The sequence below is a fragment of the Radiomyces spectabilis genome (assembly GCF_025331425.1).
Source record: "Radiomyces spectabilis strain NRRL 2753 chromosome Unknown BYT42scaffold_18, whole genome shotgun sequence".
In the NCBI taxonomy this organism is placed as follows: Eukaryota; Fungi; Mucoromycota; class Mucoromycetes; order Mucorales; family Radiomycetaceae; genus Radiomyces; species Radiomyces spectabilis.
The window spans coordinates 310,462-328,686 of NW_026251943.1; the positions used below are offsets into that span (position 1 = coordinate 310,462).

An 18,225-nucleotide genomic window follows, 5' to 3' on the forward strand; every position below is an offset into this window, starting at 1 on the left:
TAATTGCAGCTCTTGTCGATATCGATAAAAGATGGGAGGAAGAAAATAGCAGTTTCGTGGAAACCGACCGAAGGAATCGTAAAAGGACATTCCAAACAGAGTACATTAGTTGATTAAGCGTAGTTATTATAAACCGCATAGGCGGTGACATGCTCAATGACGACACTGTAGCTTTGTTGGACGCTGAAAACGAAGAACGATAGCATGCTTCCCCTGGTTCCGGGACATCAGCCTTGGAATTCGCGCTTCTGTTTTGTTACTGTTCTCCTGTCGATTTTTTTTTTTTTTTTGATTTCCTTCCCCTCCCCCCACTACAACCCCCTGCTGTCTACAGTACTTCCATGGGTTCTCTCCTTTCCAAATTTGAAATCAATTATTCACGTTGTCTGTTGTCTCTAAAAATATCCTTCAAATGCTTTATTCTATAAAAAAAACGAGAGAACAATATCTTTCCCCTCAACAGTGCTGATCGATCGTCAATGAAACACTATGAGCAAAAGAGTATATGGAGTTTCAATCAAAAGCTACCACAATCTAGGCCTTTCTCCTTGCAGAACCCTTTTTACTTGGATTACATCAGTATCTCATCTATATCATGAAATACAACTCACTGTAAGCTTCAGCTTCATTGTTTTTTTTCCGTTTTCAGTTCTATCTTTTTGGGAACGTAAAATAGTTGACACAATGACGGGATCCTGTCAGAGGCGTCAAACTTGCCAAGTGCAATGCATGCATATATTTGAGGCAATATGAATGATTCCGCACAAAAGCGCAGCAAAAAATCGGGTGAACGCACGTGCTGTAGTGTGCGTGTGCCGCTCAAATCCCATCTCTGAAAAAAAAAAAAAAAAAAAAAACTCAGCCTACATTATCAGATGCGTGTTATTTCTTGTTTTCACGCCCGTCAAAATGACGATCAGACATGCATGAAAATAGATATCCTTGTTGTGAGGAAATATAGTCGTTTCGCAATTCTGTCTGCCCGTCCGGTATCCAACAGCAACCATGCCGACGGGACGCTTGACCGGCATGCTTTGTATGATCTGACATTCAATTCTTGGACCATGACTACTTTTTTTTGGCTTTCGGCTGAATAATGAATTTGTCATCGGATTCCACGTCACTATTCCATTTCCATCGACTTTAATAACGTCAAATCAAAATTAATACTGTTAAATCGAAAATCAATGGATCTGTGTGTCATGGATACGGATGCGACTGCCAGATCCTTCTTCTCTCGTTGACGTAATTCGTTGCCATTGGAACTGGCACTCTAGTCTTTAAAACCACCCTTCCAACCGGCGTGTTGCTCGATTGTTCCAAAATACTCCATGCGGCACAGCAATTCCTATGTCACTGAACCTTCTTTTTCTACTATTATTTTTGGTTATTACTATATTTTGGACACGAAATGTGGACCAAAGATTTTTTTATGGGTTACAGATCGTGATCGTTCATGCCACGGATACAGCTGAGATGCAAAAAAGCTTGGATTCACGGATAAATGTTCAAGAGCAGGCGGCTTGGATAGACTAAATAGTGCTTATATGGTTTAGCATAAACGCAATTGCTTAAATTGATGAATCACCATACCCCAGACAAACCATGTTAGATCCCTGAACGCCAAGCAACACCATTCCATCAGAATATGGCATTTAAAGTTTTATGTAATAAAATATTTACTGCGGAAAATTACGTTCCCTTATTAATAGCCTATTAATAGCCCTTCTAAAAAGATCACAATTTTGATGAAAGAAGGAATGCCAAGGCCCATTGTGCGGAGAGAATAAGAAAAAAAAATAAGGTGGGTTTCAGCTTTGGTAAACGGATGGTGACAAAAAAGAGCACGCTAGAAAGAAAAGACCAAATTTCAATGTGGCTGAGTTTTAAGAAACCGAGTTACTTTTTGGGTGTATCATGAAGGGGCAACAAGGAACGTGGCAAATAAACCACGCTGGATAAACAGACGGGCCTGCCTTTCTGTGCAAGGGAATGTCGGCACGTCAATTGAATCGTCCAATCGCAGGCTCGGGATCAACTTGAGCCGAAAAGGGGAGCATGTGCACCGCATTTTCCCAAATGCTAAACATAAATCATTTGCCTGGATCAGAAAAGGGGAAGCGAAAGATTCCAAACCCCATCACGGTAAACAAAAACAAGCACATCATACCATTCCTCACTTTCACCATCCCCACTTTATGGCACATGGATAGGCTTGTCTTTGCTCCACTGGGATGGCCACCAACTCTCTCAACACTTACCAAAAAGTTAATAAAGTGTCACTCAATCGAGCCCGAAAGTAACGAGTCGAAATTGCTAGCATTATTACGTGTAGCTTAGTCAGACGAACCCTTCTGCTTATAATTCTTTTCCTGTTTCGACTGGATAACTATTTTTGAAAAGTACATGGTTTTTTTGTATCCATGAATATGAAAAGATATGCCCGTTGAAACACACAAATAAAGAGAAAGTTCTTTTTTCTTCGGGTTTCCGTCGGTATAGACATCCTGCAAACGGGTAATTCAATATCAGATCTCTGTCATCGAATCTTTTCCCCAATCCATGGCCATAAGTCACTGATAGCATAATTCGACGGGATCAGGATATGTCTTTGTCAGTGAGCGGCATATTGTTTGAAAAGAACGTCGATGTCTTAGTGATGGGCTGGTTTTGTGGCGGCGATGAAATTAGTGATTGGATATTGTCGTAATTACCTGAGCTCATTTTTTGCATTTACCCGAAAGCATACAGGGCTGGCGCCATGATTCATCCGCTGAAATAGAAAACAAAAAAAAAGGCATGTCACTTTGCGAATTTGGATCCATAGAGTATTCCACCGAGAGAAAACCTCACCATTTGCATCAGTTATTTGGTGCAAGAAAGAGAAAGGCTGTTGTCATTGAGGATATGGAGAGACGAGACGTGATGGTTCGAGGATCACGGCAAAAGTTATGGCATGTCGGTTACGTGCGAAAAAAAGGAAAATGAGTAGACGGATAGCTGGCATGGCCACCGCAGGAATGATGAGAAGGGCCATGTTTAGCCGTATGTGTAACCCGAAAAGAAGGGAGGTCATCCGCCAAGGATCAGAAAGCCACCCTTTTCCGGCAAGTCTTTCAAGTTTTTATTTTTTTTTGTTTTTGTGTCTGTGTTTTTTATCCATCCGACGCACTGAATAATCTTGATCTGGTAAAAATAATCATGACGGTTGGCCGGGCCTTACGCCTAAAGGCTCCCCCTCCCCCTCCCCATAGTTTTTCCCTTACCATGTCCGACCGATGGTTGGACCCCCCATTGTCGTCCGTCTGTCCCCCCACATACACAATACATACAGCACATATAATACACTCAACTACTCTGGTATCTAATCCATCAATCCATATAAATCTAACCCAACCACATCAGCTACCAACTATAAAAACCGCGCCATCATCGATTGCCACTTTTTCTTTTTTGTCTCTCTTCTTTTTTTTCTTCCTTTCTTTGTCAAATCAAGAACACTTTTTTTCTTTTTTTTTCCTCTCTTCTCTCTTCCCTTTTTTCTTTTTCTACTTTTTCTATGCATCAGTATTAAAAACGAAATTCATTGTAAGTAACATGTTTCGATTCTCTTCTTTTTTTTTCGATCCTTGGCTCGCTTTCTCTATTCTCGTTCTACTGTTTCCCTGGTGAATCAGGAAAACATGTCAATGGCATGACAACTACGAAAATAATCGCCTGGCTTTGGTTTCTCGGGTTATTTCTTGTGATCTTTTTGATCCATCAGAAAACCGATCATGATCTTTTTTTTTTTAAAAAAAAAAAAAGTTGTGGGTTTTCCCTTTTTACTTTGCCTGCCTTTTTCCTTTTTAACTCTTTCGATCCAAGAATAAATATAAAGACAAAAAAACCGAAAGAGAGCGAGCCGAAAAAAAAAACCAGAGTTCGGTTTTGGTATGCTTGTGATACTGATGAAAAAGATGGTGACATCTTTTTAGATGGATCTGCCAACATTGACTACACCTGCTACGCCTCCTTATGAATACAGCCTTCCTGATCATCATCACCATCAAGACGAAGTATCTCGTTTAAATTCAACCTCTGCATCACCTAAAATCGACCAACCGTCATCGAATTCCTACTTTGAAACCACTTCCACCATGCATCCACCTGTTTCGCCACCTTCCATGCATTCTCCTTGCGATCCGATCGAACCACACCCACGTACAGGGTTTCGTCGGGTGGTGCCTCTTTCCATGCCTTCACCTCCGGAATTGCTTCATGACAGTGAAGAAGACGATGACGAAGGATTATTCACGCCTTCCATGCATGAGTCTCGGCATAAACATTCTTGTTCGTCTTCGTCATCCGGATCCTCGTCAGCTGCTGTGATGAAACCCAAGCCCCGAGCCTCGATAGATCATCGTCGTAAATCAATGCCTCGTCGGTCGCCTTCGGTGATTAATGATCCTTTCCAGGTTTCCGCAGTCGATAAGAGTGTGGTGTTCCAACTCAATGTCAACGTCCACCCTTCTTACAACGTGACGTCCGAAACATACCCTGATACCACTTCGGAAGTGATTTGTGGTGAGTCGTTGCTATCGGCTTTGCGCAAACGAGTGGCTGCGGCGCGACAACAATCAAGTCACCGACGTCGACTTTCGGCACATCGTCCGAAGCAGATGATGCGATCCCCCACCCGTGTTGAAATCCGGAAATCCGTTCACTATCGATATCCATTTTCGGACCCTGACTCATCCACTTCCATGCCTCGTTCTCCCACACCTTGTTCCGCCGCCATTCCTTCCCATCCTGCCTCGGCCTCCGCCTCGGCCCCAACCTCCGCCTTCCATGTGCCATACACCCAAGATGGGGCTTTGCTGAATGACAACCATGCTTACTCCCACCCTCCCCCTGTTTCCTCGTTGGAGCGGTCGTGTGATGTGTCAAGAAACCATACTCGGGCCCTGCGTCCGTGGATGGAAGAATCGGAACCTGCTGCACCGTCGTTTTCCATGCCAAAGTTCTCCACCGCCTCGAGATCATTGCAAGACGGCGCGAAAAGTGATGAAGACGAAGAAATGGCTGAGAAGCCTCGAAAGAAATCGACGACCGGTCGGCGCAGTACAACGGGCGGTCATGCCTCTTCTGGACGTCCGTCTCGTGTGAAAGGGCCATGCCAAGCATGCCAGGAAACCTCGGATGGATGCATGCGCAAAGCATTCAACTGGCCATTCCCCACAAGTACCATTTTCAATGACAAAGGCAAACCATTTGTCTATCTCTGCAACAAGTGCGGTCTTCGGTAAGTCCACACGCCCCTCGTGACAAAATGACGGGTCATCGCGACGATACTCAAATCGATACTCATTATTTGTTTATTGTTTTCGTTATGTATAGATACAACAAAAGTGGCGGTAGCGTGTGCCGACACTGCCGATGGGTGTTTTGCAAAGAAGAGAAGCGCAAAGCGATGCAGCATATCGAGCAAATGCGACGTTCCCGTCCTGATGGAAAAGTGGATCCCAATGAAGACATTGAAAACTTTGTTTGCACACCCAAATACTGGACGTGTGGTCGACCATGGAAAGTGGGCTGGGTCCTCAACCACCATGGCGAAGACGACGAAGATGACGAAGACATGGATATGCATTCCCTTTCCAGTGATACTATGGCGGTCGATACGGCTTAAGATGTGCCTTTTCTTTTTTATCTATTTTCTCTTGTATGCTCCTTTAGATTTACTTTCTTCCCATTAGACTGCGTGTGCCTTACCCCCTTTGGCTTTTTTTTTTCATGGCGGTTTCATTTCTGTTTCTGTATGCCTTTCTCCTACTGTGTTCTCTTTTTGTGCTTTTTCTTCTTCTCCTTTCCCTTGTTTATATGGCAAAATATTGTTTTATTTTTTCTTTGTTGTTCTGCATGAATTCATTGCAACTGTGATGATAAAATGCAGAAGAATTTCTGTTAAACTTTCTCCCTTCTCTGCTCTAGTTCTTTCCTGTTTCTTTTTCTTCCTTTTTTTTTCTGTACATAAACACTTGCTGATTGAAAAAAAAAATCCAATGTTACAAAAGCCAATGAAAATAATAAAAAACAACAGTTGAAACTGTTATATGGATCAATGTACGACAACGAAAAAAAAAAGGAAAAATGGACGGATTGTCATGCGAGATTTTCTCTTTAGAAGCCTCAATGTCTTGGCATTCTTTCAATCATTTCGTATCACGCATTCGCTACTTTGAAAGTGGATCCAAAATCAAATCAGAAAGCATGGCAAAACCAGGCGCCGGTTTTCCCATGTCAGGCACCGGAAGAACCGATCAACGCAACGATGACCAAGAAAATGGGGCTTGGCCAGAAAAAAAAAGTGCAATTGTGGTAGGAAAAAAAAGACTTCCATGGCGAGAACGGGAAAAAGTAGAGAATTGTGTGGAGATCTGAAACGATACTACATTAGATGGATCGGTAAAATGGTTTATTTCTTCTTTCGATGTGAAAGAGACCATTAGCGTTTCGCCAGCATGCCGTTGCACAGGTTCTTATCGGAGTCCACTTTTTCTCATCAAGGACGGTTCCCAATGACCTCATGGGCTTTTACGTACTGCGGGTGACACATTTTTTTTATTGTAAAAGCGCGACAAGTGAAATCGAATCTAAATGGTCCTAGATGATACATAAAAAGGATGGACTCCTTTGGAGTGTGAAAAATAGGGTCTGCTCTCATGTATTTTATACACTCTGAGGGCCCAATATGATTTTTCAAATTTAGAGTTTAAGCTTTGTTGATTTTAATGGTGGCGGGACCTTGGATGCCTTTGACGACCAATTTGTTATCGATGACTTGGGATTCCCCTTGTCCATCGATATGGACCTTGACACCATTGGGATACATTTTACGGGAAATGACCCATTCACCGCCCCCGGTACCGTCCAATTCGATGATATGTTCACGCTTGCCGTGATCAAAAGTCTCTTTCTTCATCGTGGCAGTGCAGCTGATGGTGTGAGGCGGGAAACCATATTCTTTGATATACTCCGCCACCTTGCCAGCACACAGCGGAACTTGCAATTGGATATTCTTGAGGAACGACGTAGGGATAGAACCAGCTAAATCCACTTGGGTGATGTAAGTTAAACCGATTCCACCTTCGGTCTTGTAAAACTTCCATCCAGAAACAACAATGTGACCACGGACACAGCCGGACACTTCAGGAATCATTGGATCCACCACGGACGACATGACGACGAAGCAAACATCGTCACTCAGATCACGGATGGCCGTACCTGCAAAATCGCGAGGACTGACGGGCCATGGTGCCTTCAATTTAACCCAGAAAAAGGTTTCTGAGGGTGTATACTGTTCCTTGACTTCCGATGTGTCATACTTCTCATCCCCTACGAAATCAAGACAAAAGAAAAAACCGAAAAGCCACTGTTGTCAGTGATACCTTGTTTCATTCATGCATGCATGCATGCATGGATGTGCACCAAAAGATGTACGATTTGTGACTTACAAATTTTTCGTGCACCAGGAAGTGTGGCCACGGAAGCGACATCGCGTGGCGTGAATTCAGTCGTTTGTAAAACGGTATCACCTCGCACCATTGGCATGGCGAGACCTTCGACTTGTTTGGTGTATAGTTTGACGCCATTTTTTTCACTGGAAAATTCCCAGCCTTCCAAGGACGCCGAAAGATCTTTTAGGTATTGCAAGCTTTTGCGGGTGTGCTCAGCGTGGCGATTGTTGGACTCGAGGACGACCATGGTGGATTGAAATAAGAAAATGAAGAACTCACAGAATAGAAAGATGGAAAGGAAAAGAAAACGAGGAAAGGGAAAAAAAAGGGATAGATTGAAACTTGATTATATGTTGCCACGAAGATGGCGAGGACTGGCTTTTATAGATCAAAAAAAGTCCAGGAGGACCACTATCGTCGGTCGGTGTAACATGAAGCACGGCTTTCCCATGTGAAAAATTATAAAGCAAAGAGCCCTTTGGTTTTCATTCTTGTTCTTTTTTCATATGGGTTTTCGCGGGCTTCCAACTAGAAGGACTTTAAAAGATGAAAAGACACATTGAACCACAATAAAGAAACAGCATGGTCGTCAAGATAAACCCCCCCAATGGGAAACAAATAAAGAAGCCTCTTTCTTTCTTTTTGAACTTTTCTGAAATGAAATGGTACACATTTAGTGTCATGGTTCTTTAGAATAGGATATGCTTTGTCTTCATGGGTTGATAAGCTTTTGGTTTTTCTGTCTTTCAGTGAGAGGGATTGGCAACATTTGTGTAGGACAGATGTGATACCAATCGATCAAATGAATGATAGGACCATTTCCCCGCTTTTTTTAATTGAACGTTGCACTTGCGCGTGACTGAACTTCGTTGATTATCAACCTTGTTCTTTTTGCTGTCATTTGTTATATGAATTTATATTGGTAAAAAATATGAGGTCAAACAATTCAGGAAACCAAGCAACCGTGGAGTTCAAGAAGAATGGGATCGCCAACTACAGCAAAGACGAGATAAGAATAGAAATAAATCGAATCAATAGAACAGAAAAAGGAAAAAATACTAAAGTAGAGAAACATGTGAAGAAGAGGAACTAAGGAACCGATAAAGAATTTTTAAGAAGAAAAAGTAAGAGAGAAAAAAAAGGGTATTAGAGAACACATTTACGTGAAGTTAAAACTTTAATTGGGCTTTTTTTTGGTTTTGGTTGTTGTTGTTGTTGTTGTTGTTCACAGCAACGAGATGAGAAAAAGGCACCAATATGAGGATAAAGATGAGGTTTCCTTTTTTTTTTTCAAAGGGACGGAGAAAACAAAGAGTTATAGAAGAAAAAAACAAGTAAAATAGTAAAAAATCAGGAAAGGATGGTGGTGGTGGTGGTGACCAGCATCAGAAAAAAAAAAGAGGGATGATGGCGTTTTGTTTCAAAGAGGATCCATGGCAGTAGCGGTCAGGGATTGAGGTTCATCATAAATATCGGTTTTGGTGGTCTTAAGATTACCGGATGGTTGAGGGACCACCGGCGCACCAAAAGCTCCCCATATGCGAGAGTACATGCTGGATCGTTTATAGTGCTGTGGACTGGCGTATGACATGGCGGAGGTCGTGGACGACGCAATACTGTCGGTTGATTCTCTAGGCTCTCTGGGCGATGTGGGTGTACTGCCTCGACTGGCTAACATGGACAACGAGGTGGTCGAGTTGCGTTTCAGATACATGGAGGTACGACGTTGCTGTTGCAGAGATCCACGAGGGCTAATGGGACCTCCAGATTCGTATTCGGCTAATTTCACCTTGGTTTCTGCCAATAGTTTTTCCAGTTCGCGGCAACGAAGATCACTTTCAATGTATTTTGCCTGATATTCGTCCTGATACTGGGCACCTTGAGTGTTGTCATGCGATCGGCCAAGTTGCAAAGTATGTCGTCGGTTGAGCGAGGTACTGGTGGAGGATGACGACAAGGCAGCAGCAGCAGCACGGTCACGACCAAACAGTAAGGAGTGAGCGGCAAACACTTCTTCGGAAAACGTGCCGCGTGGTTGCAACCATTCTCGTTTTTCGTTTTCAAGATCTTGGACACGGTGGGTGAGTTTCTCGATTTCGGCAGCGAGTGCTAATTTTTCCAGTTGAAGTTCAGAGGCGGTCTTTTTGGTGGCCATGGATTTATCAAAGAGCTCCTCATTCTCCTTCAGAAGCTCCTCGTGCTCCTGCATAATGAACTCCTTCTCAGACTGATGCTCCTCAAGCTCGGTTTGGAGCGCCATGGTTTTCTGTAATAAGCTGCGTTCAGCATTTTGGGCGGTTTGTAATTGATGAACCGTGGCTTCGTACTTGTGGCAAAGCTGTTCATACTTTTGTCCCATTTCAAAGTTGGCTAGTTTGATCGACACTAATTCCGACGTGATTTGGTGCAAAGTGTCGTCACACAATGAATTGGGAGGAGCCGTGTTATCGTCGTCGCGTGCCTCACTGACGGCGGTAGGCAGTGTATCTTGGGTCTGTTGACTTGTCTGACTGTCGCACGTCCCCACCGATGAACGCCCTGAAGATTGAGCGGTGGAAGGATCCAGATTGTCTTGTGCAAGCGCCCCGGCCACGAGTTGGCCAAATTGACCGCTCATGCGGAGTGTGTTGACGAACGAGTTAAATTGTTGATCCTCCGACAATGGAGAAAAAGAAGAAGAGCATGACAAATGTGGTGGGGATGTCACGGCGGTCGATTCAGTGCAGAGTTCCTGTAGTGCGATGGTGGCCAATTTTGTTTTATACTTCTTGACGCGCTCTTTCAGTACGGTGTTACGTTTGATGAGTTTGGTGCGTTCGGTTTGATGCATAATTTCTCGCTGTTGAACGGTTTCCAACTCATTGGAGAGACGTGCATGGTCTTGCTGGAGTTGTGATAGAGCGGCCACGAGATCTTCCACCTTGCGATGCATTCTTTCTGTTTTCGGCTTAGAATCCTTGAAAAAATTATTATTTTAGTCTTACGATCCAATTTTTTTTTCCCTAGTGGGGAATTCGAAATTCTCGAACACAGTAGGAAACTGGGGTGTGCCTGACCCTTCTTCTCGCAAAAAAAAAAAGGTCTCCAAAAAAAGAACAAACTAAGGAGACCAAGGATATTCTGAAAGTAAAAAGAGAGAAAGAGAAAAAAATAATATGACATACCGATTCGAGGAGTGGCGATGTTACTACTTGCAACGGCGACACTGATCGGTTGTTGCGTGGCGCTTCTGCCAATGACGACTGTTCTTGCATTGGTTGTTCTGGTGATGGGTGTTCTGCCAATGATGGAGATGAGGGAATGTCGCATGTCAAAGTAGCAACGGTTGGTGTGGCAGGCGCGGCACTGGGAGTGGAGTGGGTATGATCTTTTTCCATGGTATATTAAGCAGACAGAAGGCGGACAAAAAGCGGAATAAAAAGGTTTGGATGGGCAGTCGAACAAAAAAAAAAACAAATTGGGGACCAGAAAGGGACGGATGTATAATCGACGACCAAAACGAGACTTGAAAGACAAGTTAAAGTTGAGGCACTATTGATACGAAAGTACACAAAAAGAAAACAAAGAGGTCAACGATCCAAACAAATGTGTAATGTAAGTAGAAGAAAAAAAAACACTGCCCAATGTAGTGGAATGGTTGAACTTTTTGATGATTTTTTTTACAAACATTATTTTTTTTTGACTTGTACAACACTCCGTGTCACCTTCAATTGCGATCAACCCAAGAAAAAAGTGAATGCAAAACCAGACTTACCAAAAAGTGAAAACGACCAGAAGGCAACACTCGCAGAACGGAAAAATAATTGATAAGGAAGAGAAAGAAAAAGAGAAGAGAGAAAACTAGAAAGGTCAAGAAAAGGGAAATGTTTGGCGAGAAATAAAGTTATTGGAATAAATCGCTAATGTGGATGCACTCCTTTGAAGAGGAAGGGATCATGTTCTCCAAGGAGGCAGGGCGGAGTCGACATCACCTTTGTTGTCGTTTTTTTTTTCCAATTTTCACTTGGCGCTTTCTTTGTCTTCTGTTGATGGCAACACCAGTTATTCCACAGGCATTTTTTGAAGAACAGAAAAGAAATGTACTAGATGCGCATTAATGATTACCCCAAGTGGCCTCCACGCTGCTTGAATAGAAAATAACTGCACAATATCTTTTGAAACATGCAAAAAGAATAAGAGTAGAATGAATCGATGAGATGAATGAATTTTTATGAATAAATTCGTATAAAAAGATGTGATTGCGTGCAAATGATACATTATGGACATGGAAAGAAAGAAAAGGAAAATAAAAAATAAAGAGAAACTGTTTTGTAGTCTGGATCCCATCTAGCGATAGCAAGCCCAGCCCATTGTACAGCGTCAAAATACCAAGCTGAAGCATACCACCGGTTTTCATCATCATTTTCTCGTATCGCCGATAAGATGAGAGAAAGAAAAAAAAAAGATTGCATATACCGTGGCAAAAGGATGAATTGACCAGCACCATCCCAAAGCAAACTGTATCCCACCAAAAAATCCAAGGAGTAGAGGAAATAATTGCTGCTGCCCAAGAAATAAAAACGCAGATGGAAGAAAACAAGAAAATATAAGAAAGGAAAGGACAAAAAGGCAATAGATGAGAAAATTACAAGCAGCTTATGCAAAAGTATATGCCAGCCTCCCTTCCCCACCCCTACCCCAACTCCTCCACCCAAAACAAAAGGTAAGGGAAGCAAGCATCCAACGCTGGGTAACCGTGCTGGAGGCGTTTTCCATTGCATCACCATCACTGTCCATTCGTATCTTTAGCGGGGGATTCAGAACTGTCGGAAGATAGAAAACTAGAGATGTGTATCCGCCGATAAGGTGCGGTTAAACCGGACGAAAACGGTGGATCCGCTACATCCGACGAATTCGTATCGGAGGTGGACGACGTTGTCTCCTTGGCGGGCGACTCTTTTTCAATCTTTTTCTGCACGGTCTCCTGAGGCTGCGGTTGTGGATCTCGTTCGCGTGTATCGGGAGAAACAGTAGCACTGGTGGCAGTGGATTCGACTTGACTGGTGGTGTCTCCATCCGACGGCGATTTGACATTAAAAGAATGCTCATTGGGACGTTTGATACGTGTGCCTTTACGAATGGCAATTTTGATGCCTTGTTGCGCGAAACATCGAGAGAGTGCCGTCGATTCTACCGAAAAAAAAAAAAATGAAAAGAAAATTTAAGGTTAAACAATACGTTGGAAGCTATTGAAACAAAAAGCGGATGTTTCTGGAAAAAAAGAAACCGTACCTGTCATCCCCGGAAACGTTTTGGCGGGATAGACGGAAAAGGGTCTACAGAATACTTCATCCAAAACCATGGTACTCATCGTCAAGGGTTCTCTATATGTCCAAATAGGAATCAATTAGTCATTGTGTTGCCATTGGGAACATGGAAAGAAAAGGAAAAAAAAAGGTCTAATGGGTTACCCAGCTGACAGATCGATGAATATGAATTTGAGACAAAATTGACCTTCAGTTCGCACGGATAAATCAGGAAAGACAAAAAAAACGCCATTTTCATTATTGGTATCCACTAGTTGATAGGCGTTGGAAACAACGGTGCCGACCAGATTGCGGGTACATGTGGGCTCTTGAAATGACATGATGGTGGAGAAGGAGCTTGGGTGAGTGGGAGACGACGAACTGGGGGAAGGTTGGACCGTGGTGGCGTCGGCGGCCGGGGCCGTACTGGAGTTGGAGTAATTAATAGACCCTGGGTGGTATACAAGGTTCCGTTTTGACTGTTCGTCTTCGGAATACAAATCGCACTGAACGATGAAATGCGTCATGTTGTCGGCATCGCTGCAAATGATAAAGATATGTATATAAAAAAGAAATGAATGCAAAGATTTAGTATTATTGGCATCGCCATGACAAAAGTGAAAAAGGAGAAAAAACGGAACGAGCTTTGGGTGTTTCCTTGCTGCCGTCTCATATGAATTGATGAAAAGGGGATATCTTGCCTCACATTTCTCAATACCCCGTCTTTGGTTTCGACGCATAACTGAAGGATAGGAGGAGGATCAAGCGGTCGTCTATCTTTTTCACCAAAGCCACAACATCGAGCACGGATTGGATGTTGCCTGATCACTGATAAAGAACAACAAAGGGGAAAAAGCCAATAAAAATTAGAAAAAGGTGCTGAATTAATACGTAAACAAAAGAAGAAACACCAAAAGGAACATTGGAATATCATATACAAAAATAGCCAACGCCAGCAACAGGCACATACACATGAATGAGGATAAATTCTTTCTTGGTTACACTCACCTAACCGATATTGAATACTTCGACGACTGGGACGACCGAGTCCCATAGGAGGAGGTATGACTGTACTCATACCGACATGCACAACTTGACCCAATCAAGCAATTTCCGCTGATTCGCTAATTGCAGATCAGAATGACCCAATGGTAAAAAAGTAGAGGAAATGGTCCCAATGGCCACCAAAAAAAAAGTGCAGGAGTAGAAAAAAGAAAGGGGAGAAAAGGAAAACGAAAAAGAAAATGGCTTATTCGGTTGAGTGCTTTGTGGTGCCTTATTTCGTTGAGCTTCGAATAAGTTATTGTAGCAATAATAATAATAAAAAAAAGAACTACAAAAGTGAGTTTTTTGGCATGTCCCCCCCCCCACAAAATGGAAAAGTGGATAAAAAGGTAACAAAAAAAAATTACACAACCTTAAAAAAAAAAAAAAGTACGATCGATAAAAAAAAAATTGGTATTTGAATTCTATGTTAGGGAATATTTTTTTCAAATACGCTTATGCAGACCAATGATGAAGAATCTTTGGAAAGGGCTTCAACATAAGCATTATAAAAAACCAGGTGCAAAAAATAGATACAAAGAAGCATTCATAAAACCCCGAGATCAAATCAGTCTTTTACACACCCAATTGTATCCACAAGGTTCCAGATATTCGGGGCAAAAAAAAAAAAATCGGGAACCTCGATTAAAAAAAAAATTTTCTGCTGGCTTCCACTGCTTTCCTTTTTCGTCAAAATCACTTTATCGGATGTATCTGTTTACATCCTTTCTCATATTTCAATGGTTCAAACCATTTCAGGACGACAAAGACATCGTCAGTATCAATTGAAAAAAGCTCGATTTGATGACCTTTTTTTTCTGCAAAATAGCACGGATGAAATGCCGCCCGGTTTTCCAAAATAAAATGGTTCGATTTTGACTCGGCCCCTTCATTTTTTCTTCTTTTTGGTTGTATATCGGATCGATCGGAATGATAACAATGAGATCGATCCATTAAACATCAAACACCTGCCCAAAAAGAATGTATGTAATTTGTCTGTTTTTTTTGGAGAAATCAGTTATTAGGAAACAACAGCGCGAAAAGAATAAAGAGCCAAAAGGATAAAGATCGAATGATTTGCATCTCCGCCCAATTCCCATATATAAAAAAACCTTGATTTTACTTGTCGAGGATTCAATCCAAAAGAACCGTCCCAAATAAGCGATCGGCGGAGTTAGCCAGTTGAATTCCGAGCTTCTTTGCGTCCAATTGGTTCACCCGGTCACTTTGTTTTTGATGGGTCTGTGGCGTGGCACATCTATTCTGTTAGTCTTTTCCACCAGAAAAATGACCGTCATTTTTGAGTGCGGTGTTGTTTGGCATACACCCCTTTTTGAAAAGCTCAGTGGCTGTATCAGTGACCAGTCCAATGTTCTGTTTATTTTCCATTAAACCCAAACTCACCTGTCATTCCCGGAAACTTGGGTCAAATTAGCAGTGAAACCAATCATTTCATTTTAGTGGTGTCAGATAAATACAAAGAGCGCGCTTTAACTGTGTAATCCCCATCTCTGTAACGTTACCTTTTTCGCCAATTAAACCGTGAACAGATTGGAAAATTCTTGCGCAATCAACTTAGGATTTAGCATTAGTCTAAAAAATCGGAGCTGCGATTTCGTACCACATCACGAAAGGTTCAAAAAGCTAAGAAAAAAGGCACGAGCTGGCGGAGGAGGGTTACACGTACTTGATCCATTTCATCCACGTGAATCGTACCTGTACTGTTCTTTGGTGCGGATACTCGGATCCGGGATTGTGGAATACAATCTATAATATTCTTGTGCTTAGCTCAATTCACATTCGTCCAGACCCTTAAGAAATGGAATTTCCGGGGGAAGCAAATCTCTGAACACTGAACCAGGTGTGCTACTAGCACCACGGGGAGATGTGGCATCATTAGTTTCCCGTGTCACCTTTGAATATGTTTTTGTCCTCGCGCTATGTCAACACAAGATCCCTTTGTCACTTTCAGAGTTTGATATTGAAAACAATTACTACATTTTTAGATGCCCACGTTTGGCACGAGCAACCATTTCACCACCGGCTGCCTATTCGTCAGTCTTTCCAATCCAATGGACAATCAGAAGATCTTGGTCATTCTGTAAACTCCTAACCTTGCTTACTTACTACCTCTAATTTGAATGCTGTTGACGTTTGCCAGTAGATGGATTGCTTTGAGTTTTGACAATAAGGATATCCATCAAGGAGACTGCTATCAACTTCGCTAGCATGGGTAGAAAATGTACAAATCGTTTTTCTATGCAGGATTGACTTGAATGTATTCAGTTTTCAGCAAAATCAACAAATCCATATTGCATAGAAGCGCATGCAAGAGAGCAAGGATTTCTCCCATTGGAATTTTTTGAATCTGCAGAATCTGTATCTCACCGAGCTACTGTCGTGGTGGCTTTCAATGCTCAAAGCTTTTTTCCGGCGTGATTCAACGTTAACGAACCGATGCTCAAGATATAATCCCCTCATAAGTCAAATAAATTGCATAAATCGCCTAACATTCTTCAAACTGTCACAGTTTACATGGCTGAAACCAATCAGCTAGAAAGGGAGATACTTGTATGTACAGTCTGATTGAAAAAATCTGGGTAAAAATTTACAAATCAAAATTTTTTAAGAGGCAAGGTAATGTTGTTTTAGTAAGAGAGAAATCCAAAGGATAAAGACATACAAAAAAAAAAAAAGATGGATGCATTAGACAAGCCACACTTACTCTTATTTTGTTTTTACTTACAAAAAAATTGTTGTCACCGCATTGCGGGAGCCGCCACCGCACACCGCCAAGGCATGGGCTTTGTTCATTCAGTTATTTAAACTATAGAAGCACACAAAGCAAGTGAGTGATTTGGCATAACACTCAAGAAAGCAAGGAAGGCACTTGAGCACAAATACATTACCTTCCAAAAACAAGTTTCTTTGTTGACCACCAAAAAAAAAAAAAAAAGCTTTTCGGCGCGCAGGCTATATGTAGAGGTTCAGTCGTTTTGATATCACAGTTGCGGTCATCCTAAGTATATTTTTACAGGATAGGTGATTTGAGCAAATGTAATGAAAAAAGCAATAGAAGATATATGGCGCGATAGATGGATGGTTTTGCGCAAGAAAAGAAAAAAGAAAATAGGTGTGCGATGAAGAGAAATGAAAATGGATGGAAGATACGTCGTCTTCTATAGACATGAAAAAAGAGACGATCCCTCGTACTGTAGCTAAAACCTTTATTGTCCAATAATGAAGAAGGAAAGAGACGCCATGTGTCTTTTCTTATCGCTTCATGCCATATTTATCCTTTGATAAGAGAGTGGGGCCTCATCGCATGAAATAGCTGCATGAAGTAGGTCTCAGATAATGTTAGAGAGAGAGAGATCGGGATGTCTTTATTCAAGTGTTCTTGTGTTGGCTGATCGGATACACAGGTGCACATAACTTTACAGACGTAATGCATGGCTCGTTAAACTATCTTTCAGCTCGTATTATACACTTTATTGAAAATAGAAAGTCATCCTCGTCATCCTCATGAGGATGGCTACTTCTTTTTGATGAACAAAGTCGTCAGTTTCAGCGAATTTCCCCATCAGGATTACGCAGCTATTCTGCATGGCCAAAGTAATATGAGAAGATCCACCTCACTCCTACCAGTAAAGGACCAAGTCATGATTTTTGCTTCCTTGCAGTCTATTATTTCTTCATTTCCCGAGAAAATGAACTGAAAGATGAAAAAGACATTAGGGAAGTCAACAAATTTATTCGGATTATAAAAAATTTTGCCAGGGCACTGGTACTACAGTACTGTACGTACAGGAATAAATGGGGGAAGAAAGAGGTAAAAAGATAAAAAATACAAACCATTCAGCGTCAGTAACACTTGCTCGCTAATAAGTAACAAACGGAGTGCCAGTGTTGTTGGCTTCCGGTATGCTTGTCATCGCTTCATCTACTGGAATAACTTGTAATCCTTTCTTGGCATAAAACAATACAATGTCGCCTGTATCTTTGACGAGCACAAATGCAAGTTTCCCATGCCGAATGCCGTATGTAATCGTATCGTGATCATAGGATAAGCATATGTTTCGTGAGGACACGGCACGTAGGCGAATACAATCTCTACCACGGACTGAATGGCAGACAACATTTGAGCGACATGATCTGCGTTCCAAAAGCATGCAGATCTTTTTTTTTTTTTTATATATCTGCAGCTTAAATAGCATCATTGCTAATCATCAAGAATGCCCTTGCAAAGTCCTCATTTGTCTCTTTTTTCATCCGTACCACCTACAAGGCTGATTGAGTGGGCGGCAACGGTGATCTCCATTAGCTCTCTTGCATCGCTCTACAATTCCGAAGATATTCGTGAATACCATCACGTAAATGGACAAATACGATCAAGT

The 18,225-nt window shown here is 42.0% G+C and overlaps 6 protein-coding genes across 6 annotated transcripts; 2 read left to right on the forward strand and 4 right to left on the reverse strand.

Moving 5' to 3' along the window:
- The first annotated feature begins 3,147 nt into the window (after positions 1–3,147).
- Positions 3,148–3,824, forward strand: BYT42DRAFT_159020 (uncharacterized protein). Its single transcript, XM_051562317.1, has one exon. The coding sequence runs from the start codon at positions 3,202–3,204 to the stop codon at positions 3,670–3,672; it is 471 nt and encodes a 156-aa protein (XP_051418385.1). The 5' UTR covers positions 3,148–3,201; the 3' UTR covers positions 3,673–3,824.
- A 153-nt stretch (positions 3,825–3,977) lies between these two features.
- Positions 3,978–5,671, forward strand: BYT42DRAFT_596063 (uncharacterized protein; the record flags this gene model as incomplete). The annotated part of the gene is made up of 4 exons (XM_051570909.1): positions 3,978–4,151; positions 4,458–4,623; positions 5,053–5,284; positions 5,380–5,671. 4 exons carry the CDS (start codon positions 3,978–3,980, stop codon positions 5,669–5,671), a joined length of 864 nt encoding a protein of 287 aa, XP_051418386.1.
- An 803-nt stretch (positions 5,672–6,474) lies between these two features.
- BYT42DRAFT_649208 (uncharacterized protein) lies at positions 6,475–7,849 on the reverse strand. Its single transcript, XM_051572759.1, has 2 exons — positions 7,497–7,849; positions 6,475–7,377 (listed from the first exon to the last, which is right to left on the reverse strand). Exons 1-2 carry the CDS (start codon positions 7,744–7,746, stop codon positions 6,755–6,757), a joined length of 873 nt encoding a protein of 290 aa, XP_051418387.1. The 5' UTR covers positions 7,747–7,849; the 3' UTR covers positions 6,475–6,754.
- Positions 7,850–8,919: 1,070 nt separating this feature from the next.
- Positions 8,920–10,876, reverse strand: BYT42DRAFT_618664 (uncharacterized protein; the record flags this gene model as incomplete). Its single annotated transcript, XM_051572305.1, has 2 exons — positions 8,920–10,455; positions 10,664–10,876. 2 exons carry the CDS (start codon positions 10,874–10,876, stop codon positions 8,920–8,922), a joined length of 1,749 nt encoding a protein of 582 aa, XP_051418388.1.
- Positions 10,877–11,474: 598 nt separating this feature from the next.
- BYT42DRAFT_159067 (uncharacterized protein) lies at positions 11,475–12,181 on the reverse strand. Its single transcript, XM_051562319.1, has 2 exons — positions 11,583–12,181; positions 11,475–11,521 (listed from the first exon to the last, which is right to left on the reverse strand). Exon 1 carries the CDS (start codon positions 11,983–11,985, stop codon positions 11,593–11,595), a length of 393 nt encoding a protein of 130 aa, XP_051418389.1. The 5' UTR covers positions 11,986–12,181; the 3' UTR covers positions 11,475–11,521; positions 11,583–11,592.
- Positions 12,125–14,167, reverse strand: BYT42DRAFT_159058 (velvet factor-domain-containing protein). Its single transcript, XM_051562318.1, has 5 exons — positions 13,793–14,167; positions 13,493–13,612; positions 12,950–13,343; positions 12,771–12,862; positions 12,125–12,668 (listed from the first exon to the last, which is right to left on the reverse strand). The coding sequence occupies exons 1-5, from the start codon at positions 13,860–13,862 to the stop codon at positions 12,265–12,267; spliced, it is 1,080 nt and encodes a 359-aa protein (XP_051418390.1). The 5' UTR covers positions 13,863–14,167; the 3' UTR covers positions 12,125–12,264.
- Between the last annotated feature and the right edge of the window lie 4,058 nt (positions 14,168–18,225).

Bases quoted from the DNA above. Each gene is read 5' to 3' on its own strand.
- BYT42DRAFT_159020 (XM_051562317.1), top strand. From the start codon at position 3,202: ATGACGGTTGGCCGGGCCTTACGCCTAAAGGCTCCCCCTCCCCCTCCC.
- BYT42DRAFT_649208 (XM_051572759.1), bottom strand. From the start codon at position 7,746: ATGGTCGTCCTCGAGTCCAACAATCGCCACGCTGAGCACACCCGCAAA. The intron at 7,378-7,496 runs GTAAGTCACAAA...TTGATTTCGTAG, and splicing joins TCCTGGTGCACGAAAAATTT to GGGATGAGAAGTATGACACA.
- BYT42DRAFT_159067 (XM_051562319.1), bottom strand. From the start codon at position 11,985: ATGGTGCTGGTCAATTCATCCTTTTGCCACGGTATATGCAATCTTTTT.
- BYT42DRAFT_159058 (XM_051562318.1), bottom strand. From the start codon at position 13,862: ATGAGTACAGTCATACCTCCTCCTATGGGACTCGGTCGTCCCAGTCGT. The intron at 13,613-13,792 runs GTGAGTGTAACC...GTTCTTTATCAG, and splicing joins AAGTATTCAATATCGGTTAG to TGATCAGGCAACATCCAATC. The intron at 12,669-12,770 runs GTACGGTTTCTT...TTTTTTCGGTAG, and splicing joins AACGTTTCCGGGGATGACAG to AATCGACGGCACTCTCTCGA.